A 13,392-nucleotide genomic window follows, 5' to 3' on the forward strand; every position below is an offset into this window, starting at 1 on the left:
GTAAACATATTGTCCAGCATAAATTTTCAACCATTTTTTAACAGAGGAAACAAATGTGAAAATATGTACATATCACTACATTAAACATTATTGCAATGCACAAGTCTGAGACTTAATAATACACAAAAACTGTAGATGAAAATTGACCGAATTCTAGGACAAAAAAAATATCGGTTTACAGCACCCTTCTTTGATTTTGTTGTGGATCAATTAGTTTCTAAGATACTTAAAGTTTGCTGTGTGTATTTGATCAACATGCCAACATTGAAATCTACATGATTCTATTCATTGGTGAAATGTATACTATTTGCTGTTGGGCTACTCAGTCACAATAAACACTCCTACCAACCTGAAAATGCCATCAAATACTTCCACACCTGCTTGTACAACTATTAGCTTTTGATCCATGCATCCTATTTGTACCAGTTTTCTATTTGTTCATCTCACAGAGTTGCTAAAATCTGGACAGGAACAGCTTACATATTGATTTCTTGTGAACAAGTTAACATTGGTGATCGTACCGAATAGCTGTGTGTGTGTGTTTGTCATTATAATTTCAAAGTAGAAGAGCTGGGTTTAATAGCATCACATACCTTATTTCCATTTTTGATATTAATGTCCTTATTTTGCTCTGGTCTCTTTTCTGCTATGTAATCACAGTGATTTGTCAAAACAAAATTTGATTTGTTTTCACTACTACTACTAGGGTTTGCTAACCACGGTACAAAGTATCAGAAGGGGGGTCTGATCAATTTTTGTGTCCAACTTTTTTTTTAGGGTTCCCAAGATCCCAAGAACATATTTTTTACGTAAAAGAAACAATATATTGTGTCACATAAAACCTTGTACAACCATATCTTGTACCACAATATGAGGTAGGGATGGGATGGGATGGGGGTTGGACATGGGATAGCTAGTAAACTTCCACATATAGGGGAATGGGGGTGGGTTGCCATGGGGTAGCTGGTAATCTTCCATATATATAGATTCATACTAATGCACCATAATACTGGAGTACTCTTCAAAATTATACAAATGAGGTTGACAGCATAACAGCACATCCAAATACAGTAATCTGTTGTTATTCTTATAGCAATGAGTGTCAAATTATATGACATTCAGGGTGCAAAGTCAATGTTTTTTTTTCCAATTGATTGTATCCTTGTCCTCAGCCATATAACCCAATATAAAGGCAATAATATAACATTGTCAAAACATAAAAGTACCGACTATATAATTCCTATTCACTTCCACACCACATCTCCACTATCACCAAATAGAGACAATTGTGCCCAATCCTCTTAATTTGAAAATCAAAACTTTTAATTAAGTTTCCCACTTTTTTGATATGTACATACTGTACTACATGTACTTAAACTTTAGTGAGAACACCATGACCTTGTTTTCAGTTCAACTTTTGTTCACTCTATTCTTGTGATACCTATCCCTCTAATCAGACCACATAAATCAAGGCCTGAATAAAAAAGAAACGTGGAAAAAATAAATTGTTTGAACTTTTATGACCAACTGGCAATCATGAGTAAAGAGAAAATGAAGAGACTCATTTTAGAAAAAAGCATTAAAAAAAACAAGTCACTTAATAACACAGCGTTCGTTAAAAGCTGGTCCATTTGTCAAAGTTGATGAAAAGGTGTGTTTGAAATACAACAATCAAACCCTGAGACACACTTCAATTTTATTAGGAACGATGTGAATAGAGTTAACTAATCAAGTACACCTGTATAGTCATTGTACAGCAGCAAATAAAACACATTTATTGTGCAGTGATTATAAGAAGTCAGCACAGTCAATGAGTTCTTTTGATAGATATCAAAGTACAGGAAATTTGAGAATTGTAACGGCAATGTTTGGTTTTCTTTCACAGTTACCACCTTGTTCTAATTGTCTGATATACTTTACTGTTAAAAGCATATGCCCTAGTGAAGAGAACTCAGTTAACAGAGAGGGAGTCAGTAGAACTTTTAACTTTCATATAGGTTTCCTTGGTTCCATAATAATGGAGACCCCAATAGCAGGAGGTGGGTGGGTGGGTGGGGGGGGGGGGGTCTGATAAAGGCAATATACATTTTCATTCCTTAAACATAATTTGTGTGGCAAGCCTAGTAGAGAGGGTGGGGGATGGGGGAGATCTGGTAAAACTGTTCATACAGCCAAGCCTAGTCTCTAGGCTAGGCTAGGTAGTTGATTTGGGCTATTACCCACAACTGGGTAATATTCAGTGAGTTGTCAAATCAAATACAAGCCTAGAGTGTAGCTAGCTACTACATGACATATTTCCATACCTTGCAGTTGTATACAATTGGTATATAATTTTGTTGGGAACACTGGCAAAATGAAATGGGGGTCATCAGGTAGATATTATAGAACATACAAATTTGTAAAATAGGTATTCTAAAGTTTTCAATGCACAACACAAGACAGATTACCTTCTTCATAAAGAATGCACCCTTTTCTAAGTTCTTTGCTTACTCTCACACGATACCCTAGTACAGTATGATTAAGTGTTTATTAAAAGGTTGACCAATTCGTGCTTACTTCTAAAAAACCTACATGTGTACTTTAGTTGATTACATGTTTGTAAAAGTTACGCCCATAAAAGGAGATGCTTTAGCACCAGGATGATTTTGTTAAAGTGTACAAGTCAAGAGTTTACATTCATAAAACTAGGTTAGTTCAGCACACATACGTGTTGAAGTACATGTATCTGAGAAGCAGTGAACAACAGGTAACCATAGTTTATGTGTACTTACTATACTTGATTGTTTACAACTTATACACTTTATCAAACTTATATATAAACACAGCTATCATGACATGTTCACTCAGTTTACTGTGATTGCATTTGTTTTGCTTTTCTACATGAAGATTTTCACACCGACACGTAAAAAGAAAGAATGGCTGCATTCAAATTTTCATTTTTGAGTGATCAGCTGTTATTTACTGTCCACTTGTACAGCCACTATAATGAGGTAATCAATTCAGGTAAGGTTAAAGATCAATATGTATGTTTACTAATTTTGGGGGGTAATTATATCAAGGGGAAACAAAATACATATGTATCGTCATGCCGGCAAGGTATGACGCACATAGCTTGCCAAGGAAGATTTCTTTGCAAGATAGGGAGAGTCTGAGACTCTCATTATTACTTAGTCTGGAAGCTGTATCTCCAATCTTAAACATAGAATGGCCTGTACATGTATTGTACATAATTAAAGCATACTAGGTTTTTATATTGTGATATATCCAATGTACAAACAGTCACTCAGTATTACCCCTTTATGGCTAATCATAAATCAAAATTGTTCTATCACATACTTGGACTGTGAGCTGATGCAAAAATGTGAGATGGACCCTTAAATGATACCAGATACCGTGGAAATGGAAAGTCCAATCACATACATGGGCTGTGAGCTGATGCAAAAATGTGAGAAGGACCCTTAAATGATACCAGATACCGTGGAAATGAAGTAGAGACGAAGAACCTACAGGAAATTACTTTTCCCTTGTACAACTATTCTTCCTCTAACAGAGTATTATTTTGAATCTTTCACCATGCCATGTATACTGTCTGTCATATTACAGTCTTCAATTATTAAACACTAACTCTACTTCAAAACTTATTCCTTCAGTGATTTCCAATTACAATTTCAAACATAGCCATTCATCAAACAATCTTACATGTAGTGGCTTGGATTACCCTTGGGCTTCATACAATATATTGGACTTTAAAAAATCTTTACAGATTGACTCAACATTATTTTTGTATGTATTTGCTCTATAAGACATTTTGACTTGTTAGCTGTGGAGAAATAGTGTGGAAATTCACAAGTGAATTCCAGTTATAAATCGAAAGGCTTGATTTTAACTTTACGCTTAGTAGTCAGATATAGCCAGGTGAACTGTTTCAGCTACACTTTTCCATTGATTTCCACTGTCTGATAGACTACCACCGTATATACTTAGATAGGATGTTTAGCAGTCTATGTGACCTGGACTACTGCTAAAATTGAGTCCTGTCATGGACAGTGTCTTTGTTATAATTATGGTGAGTAAGTGCTCTCGTGAGCAGCACCTCTCTTATGGAACAGTATACCACTTGAACTTTGTTCATCACCCACTGTCGTTAAATTCAAGAAGGATATCAAGACGCATCTCTTCGCAAGAGCTTTCTCCAACTTTTACAACGATTTACTACTGTTCCTGTTCAGTACCATAGAACATTACGTTGTATTGGATTTTGGCGCTATACAAATTCTTGATTTGATTTGTTGTACATGTACAGGACTAAAATAAATTGTTATCTTGTAATATGTACAATGAAATATGGAATATGGGAAAGTGTCAAGTGAAGAACTCTCTATGTAACCCTTGACACACGTTGTATCATGAGGTTTGTGATCGTCCAATAGATTCTCTTGCCAACACGTTTCTGTTTTCTCAACATTTCCTTGGTAAGAATCTAATAGATAGTTAAATTACAATCCTTTATTTCCATGAAAACTATAACACCAGTATTCTTTTCTTTTATATTTTGTCTTTCTACCTGGTTCATTTTTAATAAAACATTCATTTTCCCGTAGTATGAGTGGTCGTACGACCGTGTCACAGATATCATTTTTGAGTTTGTACGAGTCGCACATCCAAGTCGCAAATACCCTTGATAGACACGATTACATAAATATTAAATCTCCAAAATTACGTAGTGCAGTGCAAACAAATTCTTTCAATAATTATGTATGTTAGTTAACTTGAAACCCCGGCCATGATTGTATCCCAGGTTCTCATGCCACAATGGTTAAATAGAATCACGGTTTTGTTCTAGACAAACTTTTTGTATATCAGCTCTGCCACACAACTTTTTTACCACCTTAATTTTAATGCTAAATCTGATATGAACCTTATCTTACATGATTTCTTTCTTTCTTATATAAATCCTCATCCTTGTAAAATTCCCCTAGACTTAATAACAAAATATCTACTGACTGGTTTAGAATACCATATAGTTGTATGACTATGTATTTTCAGAGTTCATTCTAGGATACACTAAGTCTTCCATTGACACTGTGGTTTCAATCCCCCCCCCCCCCTATTTTTTCGCTGGTTCACAGAGATGAGAAAATTGATGAGCTGGAATGGCTACTATTGATGTGAATCACCACAAGTATGTCAGTGTGAATACACATTGTCTAGCTAGAACATTCATTATTTGTGGACACTCCAACACAATGTAGAGGTGTCTCTAACCACAAGACAATGGTCAGAAGGTTACATTCTGTGTCTCTGGGTTCCGAAGTCTCAGTTGTCTAGCATGGACAGAGCTGAGTGCACACCAACATTGTAAGTCACAAAAGTTGGGGTGTTTATCACTGTCAACACTTTAAATTCACTCAATTAAATGTGTTGATTTAGGAGTCAGTCATGAATATTCAGACACGAGTGAACAGTTTGTACGATCCATTCTCGCATAGTGCCTCTTTATATTCTACATTCACGAAAATGTTTGAGATATATCTTAAATTTGTCAAGTAGGACACAAAACTCTGGCACATACTAGTACATGAAAGTTAGGTTGGTATAGCAGCAACATATGCAGTGTTGGGTTGTGTTGTGACTATTTGTAAATAATAGGTCAAAGGTTAATTATGGTTGTGCTTGTCTGAAACCCATACTTAAAAAATTACACATGATGGTAATTCACACCCACCTGTGTATTTAGTAAAAGTACAGCCACACTACCTGGTTACAGATGTTATTTACAAGACAAATCACAATTTGCAGCAATGTATGCATTGCCCTTTATGACAGTACCACTGTCATATGGTAGTCAAAGGGATTTGTAAGTCAAAGTCTCATTATCTCAAACCTACCTTTCACTGGCTTCAATAGTGAGATCATCACAGGTATCTGGGCTACTGTTAAGATGTGAGATAAATAATACTGCCTGTATTTGATTAAGACTGTCAATAGCTTGGACCCAGCAAAGCCCATTATAAGCAGTTTATGCCAACTTTTTAAACCATCAATCTGCATGGCTAAAGCAACAATTTTAATGTCCCATTGTGAATATGGTAAAGACAATTGAATATTTCACACTTAGATTTTCTCATACCTTATACTAATTCAATTGTAAATTTATCACTGTGCCATAGTTGAATGAAGTCAGCAGTTTTAAAGATATTGAGTACACTGACATACAGACAGACAGACAAATAGACACACACGCATGTACAAATGCATGTACATATGTACATATGTACAAATAGAAACACACACACCCCCCCCCCCACACACACACACGTACATCCATCCATCCAAAGACACACAAAGATATACACACTTGTATCAACATTTCATTTACTTCCCCTAAAAATGATAACATTGTACTGCACACTGAGCATTTAAGAAATTTGCTCAAGCAACTGGAACAAAACATCCCCTTCATCAGTTAGTACCACATACATGTATGGGTTCGTCAAAATGCATTGAATCAAAATAACATTCACCCTCGACCTGGCTACATCATTATGTATTAAGCAAACAATCAGTGCCAAAAAAACCAACACATTTTTACAGGCACAGAAACTGATATTATCTCTGCATGACCAAGTCTGTCAAGATGGACCATTACACACTACAAAGGTACAAAGCATGGCTGCCTTGTATCACCCAACACATCCCCACTTCAGGACAATAATCGCAGTTTAGCAGTGTGGTTTGTACAATAACAGCTATGGTGTCCATTGTCACTTTGGAAGAAAGACTCGATAAATGGAGCTGTTTTGGTATCACAAAAGGGAATGAAAAATGGTTGTAACACTGACATGTATATGCCACGCACTAACAGACTTGGTTAACATTTCATCGCACAGAATATTATAAAGCAGGTGTAATCTTAGTAAAAAAAGAGAATATGAGCAAAGGTTTTGGGGGAAATGAGCAATATGTACAACTTGTTTCTTGTTTGAAGAAGAAGAAAGATTGAGTGACAAGCCACCAAACAACTTTTTCAGCCTGAACACATACATTATTTCTGCTGATTCCCACAATGCAATAGTCTGTTGCAAAGATACCCTACAAAGGCAATTTGATGCTACTCTGAAATCGCATGTTATCACAGGTGATGTAACATCATGAAATGACTCTCCAGAACCCATAGTTTATGAAAATGCCTCTATTTAATAAATAATCTTTCCCTAAACTGGATAGTTGAAGTATATAAACACTTGTCTCCCAAGAAGTCCAGTGAGGGCCATATACCTCATGGGTTCAGTGTTAATGCAGAAGGAAACCAGAGTATGTGGGGAAAACCTGTGTTGTTCGGTAGTTGCCCTTTTGGAATGCTACTGTTGTGTACACCATACAATAATACGGTATATTATAGGTGATTTCTCCACAAAATGGTATGCCATGTCATGCTTTTAACCTGTTCTAAAATATGATATATAGCACCGATCTAAAGCTCCGTCCTTTGGGTAAATAAGTACAAAAAACAGCTTGTGCCGTAAACTAGTTTCACACTCCAGGCTTTTTAGAGACATTTTTAAAAGCTCAATTCACAAAATTCTTGTCACGCATACAGTCATTTTTCTTCGGAGAGAGCCATGAATCCATTGTTAGGTTCTTTCTACATGTCATGGGTAAATTTAGACTACTAGTATTTTTTTTTATCTTTGAATTCAAAGGTCAACCCATTAGCACTATTAGTAGCTGTAGGTGAAGTATTCTCTTTGCATTTCCTTAGGACATCGCAGTAAACTACAGTAGCATTATACATTAGTATGGGTGACTGGTCATTGTTGTTAGTGTATTCCAGTCAAATACAGTACAGTCATGTAATTGTTCTTTAAATACTGGATTTACTAAGACTCCTATAACTAAAAGTGCAATGAGGGGAAATGATGACACAAAAGATGGACTTTTTAGTTACAAATTTTTGATACTCTGTTTATAGAGGGGGTGGACATACATGTAGCCAACCCCCTTCCCTCCCTCTCTCCTTCCCTCCACCGACTAGCCCAAGAATAAAGTTACAAATGCCATTCATTAGCTCATTCATTAATGATCACTACATTTTTCGTAGAATTCCTTCATAGTAAAACATCTAAGGCTACAATTTAGATTATTATGCATAATTTTACAGATAAAGAGGTAGGGAACCCCCTCATTCAAACTTAAACCTTGCAGAGACTAAGGAAAGGTATACTTCATGTAGAATGTGATATAGAAGATAAATATGACATATTATGATAACCTATCATATGATTCATTTTTACGTTACCACTATTATCTTATAATAATAATAAATTACAAGATAAACAAACCATGTGTCACCTCAAATTGTTTACTTTGTAAATGACATCACAGCAGTAAACAAATGTAGTGACACTGTGTGTATATTTTATTACCAGTACATGTAGAAGTTCAGTACAACACATCAACAATGATAATATTTGTATCCCACATTAAACTAAATAAGAACTTCATGACTATTCATAGTTAATTTCTTGTCTTGATCATTTTATGTGACTTAATTAGTAGAGTAGTGTACTCTCATCTGTTTTAATACAATGACTGTTTAATAATGTATAATGATGAAATGTTTAGTTCTTCAGTTACAGCTACAAAATATGATGAATGTTGTTACTTAAAGAAGCAAACGCTGAGTTTATATGTTTTGCAAAGAGATTTATACTGCGTATATAAAAGTCATTCATGTGTATTTTACTTACTGAAGCAAACATAACTATCATTTCAAATTGACTGAACTCAAACCTAGTATCAAGATATAACATATAAATGATCCAATGGCATAATTTTTATCTGTATCAAAAAATGTCTAGGAATCCATACAGGTAATTGCCTGTTCTAACAATGCCAGAACTTCGGGAAGTTGTAATGTCACGGAAGGCACACATCCACACCAACATTATACTAGAAAAGTTTAATTCAGATTTCATGTAAGTATTTTCACTTCAGTAAAAAGTTTATAAACTCAGCTTGTGCCACTTTAATGGAAACATATATTTTTGAGTTGATATAACACCCTGTCAGTTGATGACTAGTCAAAATCTCCATCCACCTTGACTTCAGGCTAATGATGGAATGAAATATTATAAAAAAAAATCTAGGTTTAAAATTGACCAACTGAACAAGAAGCGTGAATAACAGTTTTATCTTCAAACAAGATAAACTAAATGTTACGTAGTCAAACTTTTACTAGCTTGTACAAACAAATTTATTACTTAAAGTCCTAGTTTGGCTTAGGAATAAACAGTTGTCTGGTAGCACTGTAGAAAAGTTGGTCACTCTAGCTCATCCTAATGGCGCTCTTGATAAGATAGCATTAATGTGAAAACCTGGGACTGGATCATGGGCCTTTAAATCAGTGGTCATATGTTTCTGTATGTTAATCTAAACACATCCACACAATAACAGGGTAAGGTAACAATCACCATGTACCAATCACAACACCAATTTAGAATTTTATGAAACCATCACCCTGTTCTGTCCTTGTAGATGGTGAGCGGAAACCCCTACTTATTACAGTACAATGTTGGTGATAGACAAACAATTGAGTTGGATACCTCACATCTACTAAAAGAATTTACTAGGATACATTTCCTACAAGAAGTTTGTTCAATAAAAGACCCTTTCTCTTCACATGACATTGATTGATCTAGTATATCACTGCATAGCTCAATACTTGTTAGAAAGCCAATGTACTTTGAGTTCAAACAATCCAAGATTACACCAATCTGGCACATACATCACAAAATGTGAACTCTTTTCTTTGAAGCTGCACTAGCTGCAACTGAAATTTTTTTTTAACTGTTCTTTTAGTTAAAATGACTTACTCATAATATCGTACACTCTGAAAAATATTGAATCACCTTAGGATAAATGTATGTGCTACAGTAAATCCAGATTTTTGGGGTCTGCACAATGTGACCCTATGTGATCACGATGTCAACCTGTTGCTGTATATGTACTAGGTCTACTTCATTACAATCATAGTACTTGACAGGTACAATGTCTAATTATTGGTATTTTAACTATTTTCAGTCAATATAAAAGGTGTTCAATCGAAAAAATAAACCTCCATGGACCATTAGCTAGTGCAGCTTTGATGGGAAAATGTGAGACAAGATTTGGGGTATTCTAAGTACAGAGGTTTCAGAGTTTTGTTTGTATTGGGTGTAATCACTTCATAGGCTGATTGGTATAACGTTCTACAGATGTAGTATCTATAGATAACATTGGATGTGATCGCACATGACTTCAATACTTACAGTAGTTGTTTGAGATAAGCTATGATACACTATCATGGAATCCTGTTCAATTTTTGACTGGATGGTAGTTGAAATGGCCAATACATGAATTATGAAATTATCGAAATGATTAAAATTTGGGGTGTTGACGTGTGTTAATCAGAATGCATATTTGCCTTATTGGTACACACTTCAGTACCAAGACAAAGGTCAAAGGTTACATTATATGCAAGTCATTAAACAGAAAATCAATATCATTACCATCTATGTTGTAACTCACTTCGTACATTTTTACTTTGCTGTTGTTCTTTTTTTGTAATATATACCTTCAAAAATCCTTCTAACAATTGTTATGTCAACTTAAGAGATAAGATTAAGCAACTAAAGAGGAAGTAATGTTCTCACTGATGCAAAAAATACTAGAAGTTGTCATGCTCTGTGTTGCATAAGGACTATTTTATTATACCTCTATGCCAATTTAACAAATCCAGCAATATATATCAAAGCAACACCACCTGACAGTTTGTTGGTTTTTATCACTTGATTTATTTTATGAGTTATTCATCATAATTCAGTTCATTGCATTAGGTCGCTTAATAAATCTTGGATTTTGTTCTTTCTTTTGTATTTCAAGTTTAGTTCTTGGACTCTTATTTTTTTATTTATTTTTTGGGGGTAATATCTACCTATTTTTTTCAAAGAAATATTACAAACACATAAGCAAAAAAAAATATGACAACCATGCCTGTTTTACTGTAAAGCTCTGAAAATACCATTTATTAATTATTCACATGTTTGGGTTAGTTTCTGGAATAGTAAATCTTTTTGTCTAGGTTTCACTACTAGAGCTGACACCCTCTAGGTCCGATATTCACCATGCTACCACTGTCAAACAAGAAACTATGTACTTTGCTGGTTTATTTATCTTTGCTTTGTTTATTTGTAAATGGAGGTTAATAAAACTTAAAAGTCAAGGTAGAATGATTAAACCATGTTGTATTCACCTGTGGTGTTATAAAACTATTGGCCTTGAATTCAAAGGTTGGCTAAACAGGAAATTAGAAACTAGGAACAGATATAGGTGTTACCAGATATAGGTGTTACTTACGTGTATACATTGCCCCATCCACCTGTTCTCTCCTCTTCCTGCACAGAAAACCTTAGTCGGCCGTCTGCTTTCTTTATATGATCACCCTCAGCTGCCTTATCCCAGTATAGTTCTATACTGTGATGTGTCACTTTTCCAACGATGAGAGGCTCCGGCTTTGGAGGTGGTTCACCTGGAAAGAAGGAAGGAAGGAAGGAATGAATATTAATAAAAGAGTTGAACTCTCCTAATAATTCTGAAGTTATGTAAAATGATAAAAAAGACAAGTCATGAAGATATTAATTTGAATATCTAAAGATATTGGCAAGATATAGTGAAGTGATGTATCAAATTACAACACATTAAATAAAATTGACCAGCCTATACTGCCTATTGCACAGAAATTTTACATGAGTGACAGCAAAAGTGCTGTTTGCATCTAAGTAGCATTATTCAATAGGAGTATAAAACTCTTGTGAATTAAAATTTATTAAAGAGGCACAAGCTGAGTGTATACGTTTTGGGGGTAAAATTAGTTTTGCTATATTTAAAAGGCACTTGTAGTATTCTATGGACTGAAATATACTTAACCATCACTTGCAATTGACTGAACACAAACCTGGTATCAAAAATATACCTTATACATGAGCTGATGACATACTTGATCTTACCTATGTATGAAAAAAAATGTCGCAGAAATCCCTACAATGCAATCTTAATCAACCGTTCTAACAAGTAATGTCAAAGAGGGTATGCATCGATGTTCACATTATACAACTAATTAACGTAACTGTAACAGAAGATTTTAACTGAGATTTTATAGAAGTATTTTCACCTGAGTCAAAATAAGTTGTAATAATTTTATAAAGCCAGCTTGAGCCACTTTCAAAAGGACAACTGGGAAACGTTTGTTTGCACTGACAGTAGGGATCGATCGATGTGTCCTTCATACTGTCACACCACAAGCATTTTATTTGTTGTATAGCTTAATATTTTGGCATCACCAGTGAACACGTAACGCCCCAATGAACATATATGTGTGTCCGTACATGTATATTATGGCAGCTATAAGTCCCATGAATCGGCGATTTCATGTAGCGAGTCACGTAAAATAAACTACGACTCCGAGGAACACGAACGACTGGTACTCGGGAAAACATCTTTATAAATTATAGTTGTCATCATCGACGTAAATGTACATTTGGAAATGATTATTTAAACTGTCATGAGTAGTTAGCTATGTAATGTTTGGTTAAACACATTGATATGTGCGTTGATTTTGTGAATGTATATAAATGCCTTGCCATTCATCTGATGAAATATGTACACACTGTCCGGTACACTGCTATAATGGTGAACAGTTATTTGGTAAAGTGATGAGTGAGCTGTTGACAAACCAGTTGCTAATCACATTATACTAGCCCATAAAGAATTTTAAATCTACGGAGTGTGATCGGATTAATCACAAGACTCTTATTATACGATGTATTTCAATGAACTACGTTCACACAATCACCAGAGGTTTCAACGTGCAACATAACTCGTCCGTACAGTAAACGAGTTAGTGCTGGGGAACGTTACATGTTCAGTGTTGATGTTGATGTGCAACGATGTAAACTTTAACGCTACAGGTGCAACGTTACCGATGTGTTCTATTATATGGTGGATGTTAACGGGTTGTTGGGTAAAATTACATACCTGACATAGCTGTGAGAAGATCTTGGTGTCAGCGGAACCAGAGTTATCAGTAACTATGCGATGCTTTACACCGTAGTGTTGGTATTTACCGCTGTCAATGAAATGGTTTGTCGTATGCAAATATATTTCAAGATGGCCGCTGAACTCTTCCACCAATCACATTCCGAAGCATTTTTCGATAGCTAGCTTGAGGGCGATATTGCACAAAGTAGTGGATTTAAGTTCTCCGGCTCCTTCCAAATCATGTCAGTGTTTTTAAAAAAATATTATCAGTTGTTTATGTTACGGCGTCTGGACAAAACACTTTACTCAAATACA

At 35.1% G+C, this 13,392-nt stretch overlaps 1 protein-coding gene across 1 annotated transcript in view; it reads right to left on the bottom strand.

Annotated features, from left to right (window-relative positions):
• Nucleotides 1–13,168, bottom strand: part of LOC144446588 (fibronectin type 3 and ankyrin repeat domains protein 1-like) — a 30,044-nt gene extending 16,876 nt beyond the window's left edge. The window contains exons 1-2 of the mRNA XM_078136387.1: nt 13,075–13,168; nt 11,398–11,569 (exon numbers count right to left, since the gene is read on the bottom strand). Coding sequence (XP_077992513.1) covers nt 11,398–11,569; nt 13,075–13,081 — 179 coding nt within the window. The 5' untranslated portion in view covers nt 13,082–13,168. The remainder of the gene's footprint in view (nt 1–11,397; nt 11,570–13,074) is intronic.
• Between the last annotated feature and the right edge of the window lie 224 nt (nt 13,169–13,392).

The sequence above is a fragment of the Glandiceps talaboti genome, chromosome 15, assembly GCF_964340395.1.
Source record: "Glandiceps talaboti chromosome 15, keGlaTala1.1, whole genome shotgun sequence".
Classification (NCBI taxonomy): domain Eukaryota; kingdom Metazoa; phylum Hemichordata; class Enteropneusta; family Spengelidae; genus Glandiceps; species Glandiceps talaboti.